Consider the following 24,994-nt stretch of genomic DNA (forward strand, 5'->3'; position numbering starts at 1 on the left):
AAAACCAAAACCTGGTATGACATCGTTACAAAAGAAGAAGAAGAGAAACTTAAAGATACTGCACAATCAAAACTTCAGGTAAGTGATGATTTGGAGAAAAGACTCAAATTCCTTGAATCCTTTCTCCAAACACCTGAAATTAAAAATGCCCTTGCCAAAACCAAGGCAAGTGAAAGCTCCGACATGAAACCCTCTAAAGAAACTCTTACCAAAGATTCCTTTCAAACTGTTTCGTTTTCCGATAATTCCTCAAAAACCTCTTATCACACTACAAATTCCCAGCTTGTTCTCACACAACCACCAATAAACCCTCTTTCTGATTACTTTGAGAAGAATAATTGGCAAAATATAATACATGTTGAACTAGGATTCCATGAAAAAGATCCCTTTGAAACACTTCAAAAGTACTTTGGAAAAAGACGATACTATAAACCCTGGAACGAAAATAAGACCTCTTATTTCTACCAAGCAATTCTGGAAACTACTGACTCCGCATTGTTTAAAAACTTCTTCATGGACCAAAGCCATGATGATCCTACTTATTCCACCTGCAAAATCCTAAAAGTCATTGCTCCAATTGACTTGGGCTATGATTTTTCAAAACCAATACTATTTCCAAAAAAATATAAATAAGCATCATTTTTTGAAATATCTTTTAATTACTGGGACTATCAACAGGCCTGGTACAATTTCTTCTTAATTCAAAACCAGAAACACAAACACACCTGGTTATTCTATTTTGATACCAAGATTTGCAATCCCAAAAAATTCCCAACCTGGTGGTACACATGGTGGGAATATTTTGGCTCCACCTATGAGATCCTCAAACACCCTGTCCAAAATTCTTTTAATCTTTTTAGAGCCCAATATGCCTTGACAGCAGAAGAAAAACGATTCCATCCTCTTGCCCATTTTTGCATGAAATTTTATCTTCCTTGGGTCCTTTCTTGGACTGTTGAATTTTCAAACGAAAAACTTTTACAAATTAAGAGAAGATTTAAGGTCAAATGGTGGGACAAATTTAAAATTCCTCCAAGCCTTACAGCCACCAATGTCCAAGCTTGGATTACCAATAATAAAAATACAAGCTTGGATTACCAAAACTCCTGAAGAAATGCAAGATATACTAATGAAATTCTCACCAGGACCTTCAAGAAAGTCAGAATCCTCTGATGATTCGTTTAACCTGGAAGAAGATGACCTCCTTGGACCAGACGACCAAAGACCAATATTTGGAAATAGTGGTGTATAAATGTTTGTATTAGATTGTATGGCATTGTATTCATATTTGTATTGTTATGTACATTTTCATATGTTTTTTTTAAAAAAATTTCCGAAAATACCCCCAAAAAAGTATTTAAAAGGGGATAAAATCTCAGTATAGAGCACCGAAAAATTTCATCACTCTCTACCCATATCTCTCTCTCTCTCCCCCCTTTCTCTAACCACTTATTCCCAGATCCAAATCCCTTTAACCATTACCCAGAAATCCGAAACCCTTTTTGATTTGTATCTTCCATTTATGTAAAGTTATTTGATTCCAAAGGTTAGTAATGAAATCTTGTTTTAAATTCTGGAATTCTTATATATATATGTGTGTGTGTGTGTGTGTTTAATATCTGTGGCTGGTTAAACTGCCTACTTCTTTAAGATTTGTGGAGTTCTTTGCAAAAGTATGCTCTGTATATAGATCTTTTAAAGGTTTATATGCATCAGAAACTAGAGGAACCACGACCTTAAAGAATTTTAATCTCTGCAATTTACTTTATGCAATTTGTGGATCTCCTCAACAGAGGAATCATCTTAGTTTACTTTATTGTATATTTAAACTCCTATATCTGTAGTTTTCCTTCACTATGGAACCATCGTTGTTTTAAATTGTTTTACTTTCTGAAATATTTTTCTGGTTTTAATTTTTAAGTTTTAAATGGTGGGTGAAGAAGCCTTTTTTTTTTCAACGGCGTTGATGAGATTTTCTTTGGGTAAGGTTCTCTTTCTCTTTTTTCTTATTTATAAATATATGTGTGTATATGTTATGCAAGATAATGAACCAAAAACTAATTATTATTTATTTTCTAAGCCCATTAATTAGTTTTTTTTTGAGAGAAACACAGTCAATCTATTATAGAAATATGATCAAATCGAGTACATATCGGGGTGCGAATGACATCCACAAAGTTTGGTGCCTCATTCCAAAGACAAGGATTAGCATAATACATTGCATTCTTAGCTAAAGTATGAGATAATTCATTTGTTATTCGTCGCACAAACCGCACTGTATGATCAGGCTTGTCCATCATAAGCAGCTTACAACGAGCAATAATAGAAGCAAATTCAGACAAGTCTTCTCATGTACGTCCAACTGCGTCAACCACGCTTTTTGAGTCTAATTCAAATACCACCTTCTGATAGCCCATAGTGTGCCCCCAACTAATAGCTTCCAACAACCCCATAGCCTCCCCTTCTTTTACATCCAATTTCCCATAGTAAACAGATGACCGACACCCAATAAAACCACCAGAGTCATTCCGCAAGACCATACCCAAGCCCGTAACATCTGCACCATTCGGAAAAGCCGCATCAATATTGCATTTGACAAACGATTCAGGAGGTGGATGCCACAACACACATTCAGTTCTGGTAGGATATTTCCCATCCTCAGGTTGCCTTCGAGACTTCACTGCTATCCACTCATATAGATCATTCATGGCTGTATACACTGTATCCGAGGCAGGAAGGTTGCAAGAATTCCACAACTTATTGTTCCTTTGCTTCCAAATGGCCCATGTAACCATAGAAAACGTAGCAATGATCGGTTCTTGTAGCTTATCCAACATTTTAAAAAACCATTCCCCAACAGATTTAGATTCTGAAGCGGTGGAATAAACCACTCCATGTAAGCCAGCTTTATGCCAACAATTTTAAGCAAAAGGGCAGCTCACAAAAGAATGCCAAGTATTTTCAATTCTCGATCCACAGAGGACGCAATTCTGAGAGACGAAGACACCCCTTCTTCCAAGGTTATATCTTGTAGGCAAGCAATCACGTCCCAATCTCCATAAAAAACTCCTGATTTTCGAAGGCACTCGAAGACGCCATAGACATTGCCAGTTACCCCTTATTGGGCACCGCCCACCCTCTTCACAATCCATCGCCACACGGTATCCAAATTTTACTGAATACAACTCGTTCTTAATAAAGCCCATTAATTAGTTAGATTCTTATATACATATATTTACCAAATTTAATTGGCTAGGGTTTGGGGTGTTACACAAGTTGACAATAGTACCCCTTAATTATTTCTTTACACTACAAGAAAAATGATTTTCCACAGTACTTCATCAACAGTCTGCATTAAAAGCACGCTGCGAATACTACTTTCCACGGCGTGCACCCATACGTGCGCTTTTAATAGTGTTGCATTTGAAAAAAATAACGGCGTGCAGTAAAAGCATGTTGCGGATAGTATTATTAACGGTGTGTAGTAAAAGCACGCTGCGGATAACCTATGCATTTTTCGCAGCGCACAATAAAGGCACTCCGTAAATAGTATGTGCGCTGTTAAAAATAAATCATTTTTTTTAAAAAAATCATGTTTAGACATTAACGGCGTACATTAATTACACGCCGTTAATAGTATTATTCACGGCGTGCATATTATTAGCACGCTGCGGAAAATGGGTTCGAATTAGTAAAACCATCGCTAACTTAATATTTGTGTCGGTTTATAAACACCGTCGCCGAAAAATAACGTCGCTATTAGCGACGGTTATTTTAAACCATCGCTAATAGCTTAAATCAGCGACATTTTAATAAAAACCCGTCGCTATGTGCGACAGATCTATTTTAACCGTCGCTAAGACAACCGTCGCTAATAGTCGAAAATTTTATCTATAAATATCCGATTTCCGTTTCATTTTCCTCCACACTACTTTACAACACTTTGAATTTTCTCTCTTATACGATTTTGGTTTCGATTTAAGTACGTTTTTTTTTTCAATTTTGATTAATTTTTTAAGTGTTAGTTATCAAAGTTGTATTATAGTTTTTTTAAAATTTATTAAACTATAAAAGTAATTAATTTTTAATTTTTACTAAACATACCGTCGCAAAATTTAAATACCGTCGCTAAATGCGCGACGGTTCATAAACCGTCGCTAATTTAGCGACGGCGTCTTCGGTTATGAACCGTCGCTAAAGTTTAGATGTTCAAAAAATATTAACGTCGTACATTGCACGCCGCGGATAGTTGTATTAACGGCGTACATATGCACACTGTGAATAATAGTATTAACAGCGTGCACATGTACGCCGCGGATACTTTTGAACTTTCAACAGCTTGCAACTTTGCAGCGTACAATGCGTGCTGCGGAAAGCCATTTTTGTTGTAGTGTTAGATTATTGGAATATTAATAGTATATACTATAAGAATATAATTAAAAAGTAATGTTAATATCTCACTAAAATAAAAAATTAATTTTATATATTTTTCCTTAAACTAGTCTTGGTTTTTTTATTTTATAATATTTTATTTAAGAAAAAAAGTGAGGGTAGGTAGGGAAATAAAAGGAAGAGGATGCCAAGAAGTGTGATGAGTAGCAGATATTAGAATCTATTATTAAAAATTAAAAAAAAATAAGTAGGCTCAATACGATAATTTATATGATCCTCGGTCATCAACCATATCAAACTGATTCTATAGTACAAATATAATGATAATACTATAATATTGATAAAGAATTTTTAAATAAATATAATATTTTTATAATAAAACTGATTTTTTAGTTGAATAATATATCAATTAAATTATTTATAATAATTTGTAAATAGTAGTATAGGCTTATTTATTTTATTTCAAAATTTAAGCATTTTCTAGAAATTTAATGATTAATTAATGAATATAAAAATAATAATAATAATCAACAACCGAAAACTTCCTAAAATGGAATTTTAACGTTATGTCAAATCTTTTCTTATACGCACCAAATATAATCTCACAACGGTACAATGGGCAAATGCACGAAGTTTGAGCAGGCGCCAACCCGATTCCATCCTCTCCCGTCCGATTTTGTCAAAAAATTCGGCGATTACACCGTTTATTCCTTCGATTTCAGGCTGAGTTTTGGTTGAAATAGAAGCTTATGATAATTTCGAACCAAGTCCAATCTTATCCAGTAATTTCCAGCCGCGATTCGAGCTTTCCGGCGAGTTTCGTCGCGCGGCCACCAGATCCGGTCAAGACTCGAGTTTTTGCTTTGAATTTTTGGACTTCAATGGATGGCAGCGCCTCTCCCTCCGCCACCGCCTCCATCGATTGGATTTCCGACGGCTTGAGGAATCAGAGCTTTGAAAGTGTCAAGGATGATATATAGTTACGTTGCTAGTAAGTCTGTAGATCCGATATCCCCATTTTCCCTGTATTTTACTACGATTTCCGTTTTCAATTTTATTGATTTACTCTTCCTTCTTTTAATTCGATGAATTTTGTGTGTATTTTATAGTGTTCATGATCTACTGACATAATTTTAGATCAATCTCGAGAATGTTGACTCCATGTATAGAAGTCTCTAATTCTTTATTCAGATGTTTAGTATTTTTAGATTGAATACGTTCGCTGTTAAGAGGAACTCTTTTTGTACTGATATATCAGATGATAGACTACGATTTTATTAGTTCAATTTTTAGGAAAATATTTCTTTACAAATGATCAGCAAGATTTTCTTTTGGTCCCTAACATTAGTTTCTGAAAATATCATATTGTTAATTTTGATCTAAGTGATTTTATTTGCCAAACCTCCTTAGGTTTTTGTTATAGAGTTGTCCAACAGGGTCAAAAGCTAGTACTAGAATCATTAGTTTTAATTATCAGATACTTCAGTTTGACATGGGATTAGACAAAACATATATAAAAACTGATATTATTCTGTTCTTAATGAATGTTGTTTTCTTCAGCTACTTCAATATGTCAGAAGCTTAAAGAAGCTAGCGACAGCCGGTGGTAGGCATGCTAATGGATATGTAAATGGACCTGCTCCATCAAGGTCTCCACGCTCAGTACTTGCAGTGAATGAGTTTTGTCATGCCCTTGGAGGGAAGAGCCCGATTCATAGTATCTTGATTGCAAAAGGCATCATAATTTTGGGGCCACCCTCTGCCTCGATGGTTTCATTGGGAGGTAAAATTTGTTCAGAGTTAATTGCACCAGATGCAGAAGTGCCAACTCTGCCTTGGAGTGGTTCTCATGTTCGTATCCATTTCTGAAGCCATGCCTCTTTGCTTAGAAAGGTATAATTATTGCCATACTTTAGTTAAGTGCCAAGTGAACTGTATCATTTTGACTGGGAGCAAGCATTTTGAACTTGATTTTTTTGAGGTTCAAGTTTGATTTTCTTTGTACTATAGTTTCTGTAAGACATACATAATTGATCATGTATCTAACTATAGGTCCATAATGATGATGAAGTCCGAGCTTTATTCAAGCAAGTTCAAGGTGAAATTCCTGGGTCCCCCATATTCATAATGAAGGTTGCTTCTTAAGTTAGAACTTTTTTTCTTCTACTCTAAAGTCTAAGGAGTGCATCAATGAGATTTTATTTTAACATCAATATGGTTTTCTTTCTCAGATCCGACATCTTGAAGTCCAACTGCTTAGTAATCAATACGGAAGTGTTGCTGCTTTGCATATCCATGATTGCAGCGTTCAAAGGGGACGCCAAAAGGTTAGTGTCTATGATACTTCTGAATATAATATGAAGGGAAAGAGATATGGTGTAGGAGCAATAATTTGCTGTTTTCTGTTCCCCATATGTTATTTTTCATATTATAATGGTAAACATCTATGCGATCCTCTGTTAAGAAAAATTTCCTTATTCCATAGAACAACTGTGCTACGTATTGTTCCAAACACATAATGCTATTTTAGATTGAAAATTAAATGACTTGTGTTCTTCGAATTACTGGGAACATTCCACACATTATTCGAAGTTCGTGTTCAAATAAAAGTTGTAGATAATCAAGTTAGCTTTTCCAATGGTGATGATTTGGGTTTAAAACGAAAGAGATGTAATTTTTACTAATAATGGAAATAACCTGGACAATGCTTTTTTAATGCAAATTCTAGTGTTTATGATGTTACAATGTTCAAATGTTTGAGATGTTGAAATGATTTTCAGTTTTTCTGTCAGCCCCCCTTTCTGTTGTTAGGCACATGAAAATTAACATAAGAGGAAGCCCTTTTTCACAATTTTTCCAACAGTTAGCGTCATCCTCCAAGATTCTAATTTTACATGGAAATTCTTTTTTTATCGGTGTCATCAACTTGCGCTAGTAAGTTAGTGGTTTTAAATTTTGTAGTTAATCGGGAAATCAAGCTTGTTGAGAGGCTTTGCATAGGGCTACACGAGAAGTTACTTCCCAAGGGATTCATCGGAGCCATGATTATTAATTTACCCGGACTACGTTTTTAAACTCTATTTTAATTTTTAAATTGAGTCACTTAGACTAATATCAAATTAATCTAAAATTATCCATAATCAATATATAATTTTTTTTTAATAAAAAAATCAGGCCATTGAAAACTAGGACAAAGGTGGTTAAGGAGGATATATTAGATCTTGGTTTAAGAGATGACATGTGAGGAAATCACTTGATTTGGGGATCTAAATTCTATGTAGCCAACCCTCAACTAGCGAGAATGTGCTATGATAACGAGGAGGATGATGATGACTATTTTTCAAACTTTTAGCATCTTTCTTCAAGATTCTAATTTTACGTGCTGGTTCTTTTTTTTATTGGTATCATCAACTTGCGTCACTAACCTTATGTTTTAAATTTTGTAGTTGATGGGAAATAAAGCTTTTTGAGAGCTTTTGCTGAAGGCTTGATGAGAAGTTACTTTCTATGTGTGATAGTTTTATCCACAACGTATAAAAATGAAGAAATTGAGGCATACATGACTCTTTCTAGTCTCGTAGATTATGCGACCTCTCTTTCAAACGGAGATAAGTGATTTTCTTCTTCATTCTTTTTATCGTTTCAGCATTGGTGGTGAAAGAAAGTTAGATAGTTAAAAATCATAAAACCAAGTCACCTAAACTTTGGCGTGAGAACTTGATTTTTGCAAATTAGTTCTCCTAATATTTTCATCCCAAGGGATTTTTTTTATGTTAGGGGAACTATTTTGTTCAGCAAGATTCTCATCCAGTAATTGATTTTAATAAGTAATTGGTTATAAAACTCATATTAAAATATTTGAAGTTATTTTGGGACTCATCTTTATGATTAATTTGTGTCTGCAGAAGCGAGTGGTCTGTAATCTCGCATGATTTATGTTGGCAACATTTCTGTTGATATCAGAGAATCGGAGGTGGAAGACGTATTTTACAAGGCCTGATTGAACATTGCAATTCTCCCTTTCTCTGGCTCTGCGTGGGTGCAATTATTCTCTGGATTCATTCTTCTGTTTCATCCAGGTTCACTTTATCGTTTTCATTCTCCAAGATTTTAATTTTACGTGCCGGTTCTTTTTTTTATTTGTGTCATCAACTTACGTCACTAACCTTATGTTTTAAATTTTGTAGTTAATGGAAAATTAAAGCTTTTTGAGAGCCTTTGCTGAAGGCTTGATGAGAAGTTATTTTCTATGTGTGATAGTTTTATCCACAACTTATAAAAACGAAGAAATTGAGGCATACATGACTCTTTCTATTCTCGGAGATTATGCGACCTCTCTTTCAAACGGAGATAAGTGATTTTCCTCTTCTTTCTTTTTATCGTTTCAGCATTGGTGGTGAAAGAAAGTTAGATAGTTAAAAATCCTAAAACCAAGTCACCTAAACTTTGGCGTGAGAACTTGATTTTTGCAAATTAGTTCTCCTAACATTTTCATCCCAAGGGATTTTTTTTATGTTAGGGGAACTATTTTGTTCAGCAAGATTCTCATCCAGTAACTGATTTTAATAAGTAATTGGTTATAAAACTCATATTAAAATATTTGAAGTTATTTTGGGACTCATCTTTATGATTAATTTGTGTTTGCAGTATTTGCTTTGACGTCTTTCTCAAGGACCGAAAGCGAGTGGTCTGTAATCTCGCATGATTTTTTATGTTGGCAACCTTTCTGTTGATATCAGAGAATCGAAGGTGGAAGACGTATTTTACAAGGCCTGATTGAACATTGCAATTTTCCCTTTCTCTGGCTCTGCTTGAGTGCAATTACTCTCTGGATTCATTCTTCTGTTTCATCAGGTTCACTTTATCGTTTTCATCCTCCAAGATTCTAATTTTAAGTGCCGGTTCTTTTTTTTTTATTGATATCATCAACTTGCGTCACTAATCTTATGTTTTAAATTTTGTACTTAATGGGAAAATAAAGCTTTTTGAGAGCCTTTGCTGAAGGCTTGATGAGAAGTTACTTTCTATGTGATAGTTTTATCCACAACTTATAAAAATGAAGAAATTGAGGCATACATGACTCTTTCTAGTCTCGGAGATTATGCGACCTCTCTTAAAAACGGAGATAAGTGATTTTCCTCTTCTTTCTTTTTATCGTTTCAGCNCGCTGAAGGCTTGATGAGAAGTTACTTTCTATGTGTGATAGTTTTATCCACAACTTATAAAAATGAAGAAATTGATGCATACATGACTCCTTCTAGTCTCGGAGATTATGCGACCTCTCTTTCAAACGGAGATAAGTGATTTTCCTCTTCTTTCCTTTTATCGTTTCAGCATTAGTGGTGAAAGAAAGTTAGATAGTTAAAAATCCTAAAACCAAGTCACCTAAACTTTGGCGTGAGAACTTAATTTTTGCAAATTAGTTCTCCTAACATTTTCATCCCAAGGGATTTTTTTTATGTTAGGGGAACTATTTTGTTCAGCAAGATTCTCATCCAGTAATTGATTTTAATAGGTAATTGGTTATAAAACTCATATTAAAATATTTGAAGTTATTTTGGGACTCATCTTTATGATTAATTTGTGTCTGCAGTATTTGCTTTGAAGTCTTCCTCAAGGACCTAAAGCGAGTGGTCTGTAATCTCGCATGATTTATGTTGGCAACATTTCTGTTGAAATCAGGGAATCGGAGGTGGAAGACGTATTTACAAGGCCTGATTGAACATTGCAATTCTTTCTTTCTCTGGCTCTGCGTGGGTGCAATTATTCTTTGGATTCATTCTTCTATTTCATCCAGGTTCACTTTATCGTTTTCATCCTCCAAGATTCTAATTTTACGTGCCGGTTCTTTTTTTTATTGGTATCATCAACTTGCGTCATTAACCTTATGTTTTAAATTTGTAGTTAATGGGAAAATAAAGCTTTTTGAGAGCAGCCTTTACTGAAGTCTTGATGAGAAGTTACTTTCTATGTGTGATAGTTTTATCCACAACTTATAAAAATTAAGAAATTGAGGCATACATGACTCTTTCTAGTCTCGGAGATTATGCGACCTCTCTTTCAAACGGAGATAAGTGATTTTCCTGTTCCTTCTTTTTATCGTTTCAGCATTGGTGGTGAAAGAAAGTTAGATAGTTAAAAATCCTAAAACCAAGTCACCTAAACTTTGGCGTGAGAACTTGATTTTTGCAAATTAGTTCTCCTAACATTTTCATCCCAAGGGATTTTTTTTATGTTAGGGGAACTATTTTGTTCAGCAAGATTCTCATCCAGTAACTGATTTTAATAAGTAATTGGTTATAAAACTCATATTAAAATATTTGAAGTTATTTTGGGACTCATCTTTATGATTAATTTGTGTTTGCAGTATTTGCTTTGACGTCTTTCTCAAGGACCGAAAGCGAGTGGTCTGTAATCTCGCATGATTTTTTATGTTGGCAACCTTTCTGTTGATATCAGAGAATCGAAGGTGGAAGACGTATTTTACAAGGCCTGATTGAACATTGCAATTTTCCCTTTCTCTGGCTCTGCTTGAGTGCAATTACTCTCTGGATTCATTCTTCTGTTTCATCAGGTTCACTTTATCGTTTTCATCCTCCAAGATTCTAATTTTAAGTGCCGGTTCTTTTTTTTTTATTGATATCATCAACTTGCGTCACTAATCTTATGTTTTAAATTTTGTACTTAATGGGAAAATAAAGCTTTTTGAGAGCCTTTGCTGAAGGCTTGATGAGAAGTTACTTTCTATGTGATAGTTTTATCCACAACTTATAAAAATGAAGAAATTGAGGCATACATGACTCTTTCTAGTCTCGGAGATTATGCGACCTCTCTTAAAAACGGAGATAAGTGATTTTCCTCTTCTTTCTTTTTATCGTTTCAGCATTGGTGGTGAAAGAAAGTTAGATAGTTAAAAATCCTAAAACCAAGTCACCTAAACTTTGGCGTGAGAACTTGATTTTTGCAAATTAGTTCTCCTAACATTTTCATCCCAAGGGATTTTTTTTATGTTAGGGGAACTATTTTGTTCAGCAAGATTCTCATCCAGTAATTGATTTTAATAGGTAATTGGTTATAAAACTCATATTAAAATATTTGAAGTTATTTTGGGACTCATCTTTATGATTAATTTGTGTCTGCAGTATTTGCTTTGAAGTCTTCCTCAAGGACCTAAAGCGAGTGGTCTGTAATCTCGCATGATTTATGTTGGCAACATTTCTGTTGAAATCAGGGAATCGGAGGTGGAAGACGTATTTACAAGGCCTGATTGAACATTGCAATTCTTTCTTTCTCTGGCTCTGCGTGGGTGCAATTACTCTTTGGATTCATTCTTCTATTTCATCCAGGTTCACTTTATCGTTTTCATCCTCCAAGATTCTAATTTTACGTGCCGGTTCTTTTTTTTATTGGTATCATCAACTTGCGTCATTAACCTTATGTTTTAAATTTGTAGTTAATGGGAAAATAAAGCTTTTTGAGAGCAGCCTTTACTGAAGTCTTGATGAGAAGTTACTTTCTATGTGTGATAGTTTTATCCACAACTTATAAAAATTAAGAAATTGAGGCATACATGACTCTTTCTAGTCTCGGAGATTATGCGACCTCTCTTTCAAACGGAGATAAGTGATTTTCCTGTTCCTTCTTTTTATCGTTTCAGCATTGGTGGTGAAAGAAAGTTAGATAGTTAAAAATCCTAAAACCAAGTCACCTAAACTTTGGCGTGAGAACTTGATTTTTGCAAATTAGTTCTCCTAACATTTTCATCCCAAGGGATTTTTTTTATGTTAGGGGAACTATTTTGTTCAGCAAGATTCTCATCCAGTAACTGATTTTAATAAGTAATTGGTTATAAAACTCATATTAAAATATTTGAAGTTATTTTGGGACTCATCTTTATGATTAATTTGTGTTTGCAGTATTTGCTTTGACGTCTTTCTCAAGGACCGAAAGCGAGTGGTCTGTAATCTCGCATGATTTTTTATGTTGGCAACCTTTCTGTTGATATCAGAGAATCGAAGGTGGAAGACGTATTTTACAAGGCCTGATTGAACATTGCAATTTTCCCTTTCTCTGGCTCTGCTTGAGTGCAATTACTCTCTGGATTCATTCTTCTGTTTCATCAGGTTCACTTTATCGTTTTCATCCTCCAAGATTCTAATTTTAAGTGCCGGTTCTTTTTTTTTTATTGATATCATCAACTTGCGTCACTAATCTTATGTTTTAAATTTTGTACTTAATGGGAAAATAAAGCTTTTTGAGAGCCTTTGCTGAAGGCTTGATGAGAAGTTACTTTCTATGTGATAGTTTTATCCACAACTTATAAAAATGAAGAAATTGAGGCATACATGACTCTTTCTAGTCTCGGAGATTATGCGACCTCTCTTAAAAACGGAGATAAGTGATTTTCCTCTTCTTTCTTTTTATCGTTTCAGCATTGGTGGTGAAAGAAAGTTAGATAGTTAAAAATCCTAAAACCAAGTCACCTAAACTTTGGCGTGAGAACTTGATTTTTGCAAATTAGTTCTCCTAACATTTTCATCCCAAGGGATTTTTTTTATGTTAGGGGAACTATTTTGTTCAGCAAGATTCTCATCCAGTAATTGATTTTAATAAGTAATTGGTTATAAAACTCATATTAAAATATTTGAAGTTATTTTGGGACTCATCTTTATGATTAATTTGTGTCTGCAGAAGCGAGTGTTCTGTAATCTCGCATGATTTATGTTGGCAACATTTCTGTTGATATCAGAGAATCGGAGGTGGAAGACTTATTTTACAAGGCCTGATTGAACATTGCAATTCTCCCTTTCTCTGGCTCTGCGTGGGTGCAATTACTCTCTGGATTCATTCTTCTGTTTCATCCAGGTTCACTTTATCGTTTTCATTCTCCAAGATTTTAATTTTACGTGCCGGTTCTTTTTTTTATTTGTGTCATCAACTTACGTCACTAACCTTATGTTTTAAATTTTGTAGTTAATGGAAAATTAAAGCTTTTTGAGAGCCTTTGCTGAAGGCTTGATGAGAAGTTATTTTCTATGTGTGATAGTTTTATCCACAACTTATAAAAATGAAGAAATTGAGGCATACATGACTCTTTCTATTCTCGGAGATTATGCGACCTCTCTTTCAAACGGAGATAAGTGATTTTCCTCTTCTTTCCTTTTATCGTTTCAGCATTGGTGGTGAAAGAAAGTTAGATAATTAAAAATCCTGAAACCAAGTCACCTAAACTTTGGCGTGAGAACTTGATTTTTGCAAATTAGTTCTCCTAACATTTTCATCCCAAGGGATTTTTTTTATGTTAGGGGAACTATTTTGTTCAGCAAGATTTTCATCCAGTAATTGATTTTAATAAGTAATTGGTTATAAAACTCATATTAAAATATTTGAAGTTATTTTGGGACTCATCTTTATGATTAATTTGTGCATGCAGTATTTGCTTTGACGTCTTTCTGAAGGACCGAAAGCGAGTGGTCTGTAATCTCGCATGATTTATGTTGGCAATCTTTTTGTTGATATCAGAGAATCGGAGGTGGAAGACATATTTTACAAGGCCTGATTGAACATTGCAATTCTCCCTTTCTCTGGCTCTACGTGGGTGCAATTACTTTCTGGATTCTTCTTCTGTTTCATCCAGGTTCACTTTATCTTTTTCATCCTCCAAGATTCTAATTTTACGTGCCGGTTCTTTTTTTTATTTGTATTATCAACTTGCGTCACTAACCTTATGTTTTAAATTTTGTAGTTAATGGGAAAATAAAGCTTTTTGAGAGCCTTTGCTGAAGGCTTGATGAGAAGTTACTTTCTATGTGTGATAGTTTTATCCATAACTTATAAAAATGAAGAAATTGATGCATACATGACTCCTTCTAGTCTCGGAGATTATGCGACCTCTCTTTCAAACAGAGATAAGTGATTTTCCTCTTCATTCTTTTTATCGTTTCAGCATTGGTGGTGAAAGAAAGTTAGATAGTTAAAAAGCCTTAAACCAAGTCACCTAAACTTTGGCATGAGAACTTGATTTTTGCAAATTAGTTCTCCTAACATTTTCATCCCAAGGGATTTTTTTTATGTTAGGGGAACTATTTTGTTCAGCAAGATTCTCATCCAGTAACTGATTTTAATAAGTAATTGGTTATAAAACTCATATTAAAATATTTGAAGTTATTTTGGGACTCATCTTTATGATTAATTTGTGCCTGCAGTATTTGCTTTGACGTTTTCCTCAAGGACCGAAAGCGAGTGGTCTGTAATCTCGCATGATTTTTTATGTTGGCAACCTTTCTGTTGATATCAGAGAATCGAAGGTGGAAGACGTATTTTACAAGGCCTGATTGAACATTGCAATTCTCCCTTTCTCTGGCTCTGCTTGAGTGCAATTACTCACTGGATTCATTCTTCTGTTTCATCAGGTTCACTTTATCTTTTTCATCCTCCAAGATTCTAATTTTACGTGCCGGTTCTTTTTTTATTTGTATCATCAACTTGCGTCACTAACCTTATGTTTTAAATTTTGTAGTTAATGGGAAAATAAAGCTTTTTGAGAGCCTTTGCTGAAGGCTTGATGAGAAGTTACTTTCTATGTGTGATAGTTTTATCCACAACTTATAAAAATGAAGAAATTGATGCATACATGACTCCTTCTAGTCTCGGAGATTATGCGACCTCTCTTTCAAACAGAGATAAGTGATTTTCCTCTTCATTCTTTTTATCGTTTCAGCATTGGTGGTGAAAGAAAGTTAGATAGTTAAAAATCATAAAACCAAGTCACCTAAATTTTGGCGTGAGAACTTGATTTTTGCAAATTAGTTCTCCTAACATTTTCATCCCAAGGGATTTTTTTTTATGTTAGGGGAACTATTTTGTTAAGAAAGATTCTCATCCAGTAATTGATTTTAATAAGTAATTGGTTATAAAACTTAGATTAAAATATTTGAAGTTATTTTTGGACTCATCTTTATGATTAATTTGTGTCTGCAATATTTGCTTTGACGTCTTCCTCATAGACCGAAACGAGTGGTCAGTAATCTCGCATGATTTGTGTTGGCAACCTTTCTGTTGATATTATTAGAGAATTGGAGGTTGAAGACGTATTTTAGAAGTCCTGATTGAACATTGCAATTCTCTTTTCTCTGGCTATGCGTGAGTTCAATCACTCTCTGGATTGAACTCTCTGGATTCATTCTTCTGTTTCATCCAGGGTCACTTTATCGTTTTCATCCTCCAAGATTCTAATTTTACTTGTCGGTTCTTTTTTTATTGGTATCATCAACTTGCGTCACTAACCTTATGTTTTAAATTTTTTAGTTAATTGGAAAATCTAGCTTTTTGAGAGCCTTAGCTGAAGACTTGGCGAGAAGTTGCTTTCTTTGTCTGATAGTTTCATCCACCACGTACAAAAATGAAGAAATTGAGGCATACATGACTCTTTCTAGTCTCGTAGATTATGCGACCTCTCTTTCAAACGGAGATAAGTGATTTTCCTCTTCATTCTTCTTATCGTTTCAGCATTGGTGGTGAAAGAAAGTTAGATAGTTAAAAATCATAAAACCAAGTCACCTAAATTTTGGCGTGAGAACTTGATTTTTGCAAATTAGTTCTCCTAATATTTTCATCCCAAGGGATTTTTTTTATGTTAGGGGAACTATTTTGTTCAGCAAGATTCTCATCCAGTAATTGATTTTAATAAGTAATTGGTTATAAAACTCATATTAAAATATTTGAAGTTATTTTGGGACTCATCTTTATGATTAATTTGTGCCTGAAGTATTTGCTTTGACGTCTTCCTCAAGGACCTAAAGCGAGTGGTCTGTAATCTCGCATGATATATGTTGGCAACATTTCTGTTGATATCAGAGAATCGGAGGTGGAAGACGTATTTTACAAGGCCTGATTGAACATTGCAATTCTCTCTTTCTCTAGCTCTGCATGAGTGCAATTACTCTTTGGATTCATTCTTTTGTTTCATCCAGGTTCACTTTATCGTTTTCATACCAAGATTCTAATTTTACACGGCGGTTCTTTTTTTTATTGGTATCATCAACTTGCGTCACTAACCTTATGTTTTAAATTTTGTAGTTAATGGGAAAATCAAGCTTTTTGAGAGCCTTTGCTGAAGGCTTGACGAGAAGTTATTTTCTATGTCTTATAGTTTTATCCACCACATACAAAAATGAAGAAATTGAGGCAGACATGACTTTTTCTAGTATCGGAGATTATGCGACCTCTCTTTCAAACGAAGATAATTGATTTTCCTCTTTTTTCTTTTTATCGTTTCAGTATTGGTTGTGGAAGATAGTAAAAAATCCTAAAACCAAGTCACCTAAACTTTGGCATTAGAACTTGATTTTTGAAAATTAGTTCTCCTAACAGTTTTCATCCCAAGAGATTTTTTTTATTTTGTATTGATTATTGGGTATCCTAAAAAGCCCTAGAGAGAGAATTTTTCAAAATGCTCTCTAATTCGCTTGGTAGATGTTCCCTTGTTAACTTTTCTTCTACAATCAGCGTCTTCTATTTCTGACCATCGTTGACCGCATCTCCCTTCTCCCCCCGGCGGTGTCCGCCGGCCGTCGGCGGTCCTCTACCTTTTGTCTTCTCTTCGTTTTCGTTTAATCTTCTTCTATTATGTTGCTTCGTTTCTTCCCCTCCTGGTGATAGCAGCCTTCGCTGGAGTACCTCTTCGTTGGCGGCTTTGTCTTCTTTTTAGCTAGCGGTCTTCTTTTCTTTCCGGTTTCCTACTCTTTTGTTGATAATGGTGCCTTATGATAATTCTCTGTTCTGAGATCTCTTCTCAGTGTTTTTTCTGGATCACTAAACTTTAGCACTTTCGAGGGGATGTATGCCCTGAACAGGGCTATGTCTTATCAACGGAGGTCGTTTTCTATTTATAGGTCAGTAGTTCGGGATGAAGAAGTGAAGATCGAACAAAAAATGTTCACGTTGAGGGTGGGCATTGGGGGTTCTTCGATCTGGTGGTCTGAAAGAATTAGGAATGCGAATTATGTGCTTGATTTAGATCGAGAAAAGGCATTTTGATCAGTTTAAAACTTAAGGATTTAGTCAAATTTCCTTCTTCATGCTCGGCTTTTAATTGTTTCAGGGGCAGAAATGTCGTATTTACCATTCAGAGATTTACAAACAAAAAGGTTGCTTCCTAGAGGTGTCTAAATTTAACAAGCTAGGCAGAAAAGAGAGCATTACAGTGCCTAGTTGTTACAATTCAGGGGTTTGGAAAAGAATTTTCCAACATCCTGGCAAATTTATTGGCAGGGAACGCTCAAAGGAAGGTCCAACCCACTCTACATCACGGTAACCGCTACAAGTAGAGGTAACTTCGTACATCAGAAAGATAGACAGTGGTAGGCAAAAGGTGGATTAGAAATGGCATGAAGCACTTATTGTTAACAAAAGAAGAGGTCAACATTTCGTGGGAGCAGATACAGCTTGTTCTTGGTATCTCTGTAAACATGAGGGTTGAACTATTTTCGTTTCAAGCTAATAAGGCCGTGTGGTGGCCTTCCAATCTGTCAGAGTTCTCCTACTTTCTAAAATAAAATTAAAGAAAGGGTTCTTCGATAGAGGGGTCTTTGAGGAGTGGAGTCCAGAAATCAACACGTCAGACATGGTTTATAATTGCTGCAGTAACTTGGTTAGGATCTTTGGCCTACCTTGGAACTTTTGGTAACCTGATACTTGTAAAATTATCGGGGATCGATGTGGGGGTTTGATGGAGATTAGCGCTGACACATTGCACTTCAGAGATCTAGGGGCAGCTAAGATCAAGGTGAAAGGTACTGAAGGAGGGTTATACAAAGTGTTGGAATATTTCATGTTCGCAATCTTGATTTTGATGTTAACAATACTTGTTATTTTGTTTCTAATGAATTTACCTAAGTGCGCAGATAGCTGAAACTGATCAGGCTTCGAACTGATCAGTTACCAAGCCAAAACTGATGCTGTCGAGACGCAAACTGAAAGTACCAACTGACCAGCCCAACTGATATATCAAATAACAGTTCAACTGATTGTTCATCCGATAGGTGGTTCAGCAGAAAACCTTCAGAAAACCGGCCAGCTAATGAAGAGTTCAACTGTTGAAGCAGCTGACCAGTTCAACTGAATCAGTGAAATCAGTTTAGCTGACGAGCCAACTGATTTAACCACACCAGTTCAAGACCATTTCATCTGACTAGTTCAGCGAATCAGTTAGGAGCCGACCATTTTGCTGAACAAGACAAGATAATCTAAGTGGAATCCAGCTGTGCGCATTGGGGAAAGTAATTGTACTATCAAGAGTACAATAATGAACGTTGCAGCAGAGCTTAAAGTCGAGACATTCCAGATGGCTGTCAGAAAGGACAAGACACAAATTTCGAGGAACGGATTCAAACTGCAACGAACATATTTGAAGAGCCTTGATATACGGTCACATTGCTCCTATAAATATAAGATCAAGACCATCAACAATACAAGAAGTGTGAAAGAAGATAGGGCACGCATAGTGAATGTCAGCTTACAAGAAGCAACCAGCCCAGTTTTGAGGAAACACTCCATAGTGTTATTAGCTTAGATTAGAAGCACAATTCCCTCAGTGTGTGAGAACACTTTCGTGTTGTATTCATAGATCAACACTCACACACGCACACTCAATCACTCACAAATACAGAGAGTTAAGCTTATTGAATAGCTGAGTGAGTCTTGCACAAAGATAATAAACTTGTGTATGTAGTCTTTAACATATAGACGTTAAACAAGTATTGGCTGGAAGGTGCTGCCTTCAGTCTAGGCTCAAAGTGCAGTTAGGCAGTAGCGTAAGTCCTAAGCTGAATGGGTTTGTACAAGGTGTTGTATAAATCAAAGTCTTCTAGTGAATCCTACCCGATGTGGCAGAAGGGGTGACGTAGGAGCAGTTGAAGTCTCCGAACATCCATAAACATATCTTATGTCCCTAACTGTTTAACTACTGCTTTAAAACTGATTTGATAAGTTCAGGTGATATCAGTCTAGTTCTTCCCAAAATTGAACTGATATAAGCCAGAACTGATCCCCTTATTTCAGTTATTCAATTTACACAAGCTAAAAGCATTTCACTGATCAGCTTTCTTAACGAAGGATTATTTCGGGTATTTTCCGCTTGGTTTAAAACCAAACTCGATTTAATTCATCGGTATTTACATTCATAGAACACGAGCTATTGCAGCTCATTGAAATATTGTGTTTGAAGCACCCTCGCAAGGATGAAGATTCCATTAGATGGGGGGACTACAAAGATTCGAATTCAGGTCGATATTTTTGACTTAGCAGCCTATGAGCACTACGAATGAGAATCATACGCTCATGTCGTGGTTAATGGCAGGAGGACTTTGGCAGGTTGGGGTAATTCAAACATCCGTAGAAAACAAGAAAGAGTTGCAGAATCTAGCAGCTGCTCTATCGAACGGTATACAAGATCACGTATTAAACTTGAAGACATGAGGAAAGGAGTTGGATCTGGTAAGAGTAGGGAAATGATGAAAGATGTGCAGCATTCTGCTATCCTTAAGAAGCATGATGACTGGGCAATAGAGAGAGGTGCGTTGTCGGCATTCTCATTGGGGGAAAGGTGACTACGATTTTGAAAAGAATTGTCCATAAAAAAGTTAAAGAACTCAGAAGATCGCCCATTCAATCCCTGATAAACCGACAGCCCGAGGAGCAAGCTAAATGTATAGGTGTTGTAGGCACAAAGACTTTACTGCCTACATATGGGAAAACTTATGGCAGAAGACAATTCAGGAGTGTCAACTAGGGTATAGCTTTCCCTGAAGATGGAGGTTTACCAAACTCTAGTCTATTGAATCAGGAGGAAATTAGCAAGCCGAGGGAGTTCGATTTGGGTGATAGAGAAGAATCAGCTTTCACCGATACACAAGATGACGCTTTGGAGAATGGTTTCGATTCTTCCAAGTCAGATAGCCATGTTTTTTGTCATTCAGAGTCTTCAGCTCATACCGAGGAAGAAATAGCGGATTTAAAGGGGCTCTTCTCATCATCTCCTAGACCTTTGCCTACGACCGGGTCACTTCGACCGGAAAATGCAAAACCTTTTGCGGGAGAGGTACTATCCTGTTTTCATTCATCATTTTTTAATCTGTTGGAATTTATAAATTTCAGAATTTGACAAACTGACCAGTAACCAATCGAAAGACCTAAACTGAATCAATAACTCAACTGAAAGAACGTAACTGAACTGAACTGAAAGAACGTAACTGAACTGAACGAGACTTCTCAAATTTAATGGACCAAGTAAAACTGAAGTAAATTAAACTAAAGTTCTTAAAGGAATTAATAAAGTCCCAAACTGATTAATCGAAGATTGACAAACTGATCGATACCAGATCTGAAAAGTAGAACTGAATGTGTTATTCGCAGAACTGGTACATCGTAACTGTAAACTGAACTGGAGTGTTCAAACTGAAAGGATATCAATTAGAACTGATTTTTAATATAGACTGTCACGCCTCGAAACTCAGGGTTGATACCGGCGTTGTTTCACAATCACACAACAGAAAATAACCAGCCTCTTAGCACAGTATAAACCAAAATCAGTTTATAAATCATAATTTAAATGAAATAACAATTATCTTTACAACCTAAATGAAATAGTAGTGCGAAAGCATTAAAAACTGAATAATAATAATAATCTTAAACTTAATCTAAAACCTTGAACTTTCACCAGCCCCAAAACTGGTCTGACTCTTCCTCCTCGAGTTGTTCCTCAGGTTAATCTGGGAAAGGATTGTAAGGGGGGTGAGTATTTTGTGAAATACTCAGCAAGTGGGGGGCCGTTCGAGCACAATATAACAACATGCATAATTTCGAAAATCACATGACTTACATAACATCATTCATATCACATGCATAACATTTACCAGGAACTGAGATTCCTCTACTTTTTATGGTTTACTGATATCAGTCCCTAATTTTTACTCCTCTAAGGGGCGAGGCCATATAGCGGTTACATCCCCACCGCGTAAGGGTCATATCATGGTTGGGATTCTCACCCATATACAGTCGACTCCTCACAGTGCCCAAAACCGTATGACAACCAACACAAGAAAAGGAGTACTCGACCGTATTTTAAAAAAACGAAGAATCATGCATAACGAAATTTAAACTTTTAAAACAAGTCCACTTTCAGTAGTTTTGGAATGCTAAAAACGTAGGTGCACGGCTTCAGATTAGATTGTTTCTTGCTCCTCGTTCGGGCAGCACTTCGGTTCACAGTCTAGGCTAACTTTGGATGATTTTTGAGCAAGGTTTCGGCAAGGGAATGCTGCTGGAATTTTGAGATTTTCAGCAAGGGATTTCGAGATTTAGGGTGTAGTGAATGCTATGTATGGTGGACTATTTATAGGGGAGGAGGATGAAGCTAAATTTGGTACTCAATCATGCCAAATCTCATAAATTTGACTCCAATATTCCTTCCATGGCTGATGATTTAACTACCTAAATTGTGGGAATTAATTCTTGATTCCCACTCCTTGGATGGTTCGAAAATATGGTGTAAGGGAGGGGAGGATTTGCTTCCATCCTCGTGGCTTAAGCTTGCACAATATCCAATATATAAGCATCACCATATTTAGGCAAAAAATCTAGTAAATTCGAAAATTAGAAATGTCCATATAATTCATGCCTCTAGACCTTGTATGATATCTCTCAACTTTGTAAATTTCCTTCCCAATTTCGAAAATATGTATGCCTTGGTGTAAATATTATTGACTTGATACTAAAGATTTCCAATTTCCAATACAAGGATTTACAATATAATTCTCATTTATACCAATAATCCAATATCTTAATTTCCTTGAAAATATTAATTATAAGATTGATTAAGAAGAAAATATTCGGTCCTCATATAGACCATCTAAACAGATCAGTCAACCAGTTTGACTCTTGATCAGTTAGCCATGTCATCAGTTGCAATTTGAATTTCAGCAGAAAAACTGACAGTCCGTACCAAAATAGAACAGATGAAGCATAACAGTGTGATACATCGTACCTCTGCCTTAAAAAGTCATATAAATGGACTAAAAGACGATTCAACGGATATTAATCATTAAATGCATTCAATGTGACCGTTGGAATCGAAGACTATATATCGCTGATGAGTTCAGTTGAGAAAAAAGTTATCGATTACGAACAACAATAACAATGAGAACAATCAGTCAATTGCAATTAACCTTCAATTTTATTCAGTTTGCGAATCGCAAATTCTAGTTCATACGTCACTGATATATTTGTAGCATTCACACTTTTCTATCGAGCTATTCAGTTATCAACTGATAAGTGAAAAGAAAGGCTAAGAGTTTCAGTTTGGCATTATTTAAGTCTAACTGAAGTGGGTTATTACATATTTATTGTAATTAATCAAAGTCTTTTAGTGTATTCATATCCTTGGGATCAAAAGGGTGACGTAGGAGCATTTGAAGTCTCTGAACATCCATAAAAACCTCGTGTTCATCATTTTCTTATTTATTCAGTTATCACGATACTCTAGCCAAATTATTCAATCTATCTTTCAGTTTATTTCCGCAATTTCATTAGTTAACTGATCGATATAGACATACAAAATTTCAGGATTAGTTCCTCAAAGAACTGATCATATTTGAAAAAGATTTTAAAAAGTTGAAGTGTTTATTAAACCCTCATTCTAAACACTTCACCCACATTAACTGATCCTAACAAGTGGTATCAGAACGGTTAAATCTTGTCTTGAATACTTCCAAACACTTACATCTGATAACCATGTCTTCGTTCAATAAAATTCCTATGTTTTCCAGAGAAGAATTTGATTACTGGAAAATTAGAATGCAGGCTCATCTAGATTCACAAGATGATGATATGTGGTACGTCATAATTGACGGACAAATGAAAATAATGAAAGAAAATATTGCAGTTGCTCTAACTGATGGAGCACCTCATCGCATTGAAAAGCCAAGTGCTGAGTGGACAACTGAAGATAAAAGGAAGGCAAATTTGGATAATGTTGCCAATGATGTACTCTACAAAGCGCTGGACAAGAACACCTTCAGCAAAATAAAATGTGCGAATCTGCCGAAGAAATTTGGGTGAAACTGATCCAACTATGAAAAGGCAACGATCAAACAAAGGAGAACAAACTTTCAGTTGCTGTGCAAAAATTTGATAACATCAAACTGAAAGCTGACGAGTTACTGAACGAGTTTGATGAACGAGTGAGCAACATTGTGAATGAACTGAATGCACTTTCAAACAAAGAAGTTGCTTTAAAGGTGATGTGTGGCCTTCCCAAGGAGTGAGATGTTAAAACCATGGCCATGCGAGAATCAAAAGATCTTAACAAGGTGTAACTACATGATTTATTTGCAGACCTGAAAGCATATGAATTTGAAATGCAAACAAGAGAGGGTGAACCATCAGTCCCACTAGTCACAACTGTCCTCAGCACTCTGAAACTGGAGCCAATAGTTTCAGTTCAGAAGACAGCTGAACAGTTGAGAAATGACGCGATGTCATTGTTCGTCAAAAAGTTCGGAAGGTTCATGAGAAAGACTCAAGATCATTCCAAATGAATTACCATAGGAATGAATCAAAAGAAGAACCGAACGCGTGCTACAACTGTGGCAGAACTGGTCATTTCATAGTTGATTGTCCCAAGCCAAAGAAGGACAACAAAAGATCAGTTGAGAAGGGAAAGAAGCCCTTCTAGCACATGAAAAGTTCTAAGGATGACAAAAAATAGTCCAGGAAGAATCACGAAGCCCTAGTAGCTGAAGAAAGCAAATCAAAACGGGCAGAAACTGACAGCAAACATCAGAAACTGAGAGCTCAAACAGCTCTAGTGATGAAGAAGAGGTGAAATTTATCATGGCTAATGATGCTGAACTGGAATCCAGCAGCGATCAAGTATTTGATTTCAGTTCTACTGATTTTACATTTGAAGAACTTATTTCTACCCTGCATGACATGGTAAATGAGTACCATAAGCTTGCTCTCTCTTTTTGAGGAAGCTAAGGCTAAGCAAACTGATCCTACCAACGACAAAACTGAAACTGATTATTCACAATCAGTTGCGATGTCGAATATCAAAAAGGAGATTGCTAAGCTGACAGCGGAAAAGGATGAGAATCAATCCTTGATTCAGCAGCTGAAGTCCGAAAACTCGAGATCAACTGATCTGATTCAATTATGGAACAAGTCATTAGTCATGTTGACCGAAATGCAAGGTTTACAGAAATCAGTTGGGGACAAAACTTGTTTAGGCTTTATAGTCAAGATGAACCCTCAACAAGCGGTACTAAGCCAGAACTGAATATGTACAAAGAGAAATACATTCACTTTGTTAAATCAGTCATGGTACATTAACAACCAGAGCCCAGTAAGCCGGTTGAACAGCCGATTGAAAATATGAACAAGGCTAAAAGGCACGGGATTGGATATAGTCCAAAGAGTTCAACTGATTCACGCAGTTGGTCACCTAAGCCGTCCAGTAATCACAAACAGAACTCTATGAATGACTATTACAGTCACTATCATAATTGCAAGTCTGTTCAAAAACGATATCGGATGAACAACAAGG

At 35.7% G+C, this 24,994-nt stretch overlaps 1 protein-coding gene and 1 long non-coding RNA gene across 2 annotated transcripts; one reads left to right on the top strand and one right to left on the bottom strand.

Moving 5' to 3' along the window:
- Nucleotides 1–2,348: 2,348 nt before the first annotated feature.
- LOC140975016 (uncharacterized) lies at nt 2,349–2,837 on the bottom strand. The gene has a single exon (XM_073438505.1). The coding sequence runs from the start codon at nt 2,835–2,837 to the stop codon at nt 2,349–2,351; it is 489 nt and encodes a 162-aa protein (XP_073294606.1).
- A 12,908-nt stretch (nt 2,838–15,745) lies between these two features.
- LOC140974804 (uncharacterized) lies at nt 15,746–16,766 on the top strand. The gene is made up of 3 exons (XR_012174873.1): nt 15,746–15,866; nt 16,160–16,364; nt 16,471–16,766. It is a non-coding gene; the product is annotated as an uncharacterized lncRNA (long non-coding RNA).
- Nucleotides 16,767–24,994: the final 8,228 nt, after the last annotated feature.

This window comes from Primulina huaijiensis, chromosome 4 (assembly GCF_012295235.1).
Source record: "Primulina huaijiensis isolate GDHJ02 chromosome 4, ASM1229523v2, whole genome shotgun sequence".
NCBI classification, from domain to species: Eukaryota; Viridiplantae; Streptophyta; class Magnoliopsida; order Lamiales; family Gesneriaceae; genus Primulina; species Primulina huaijiensis.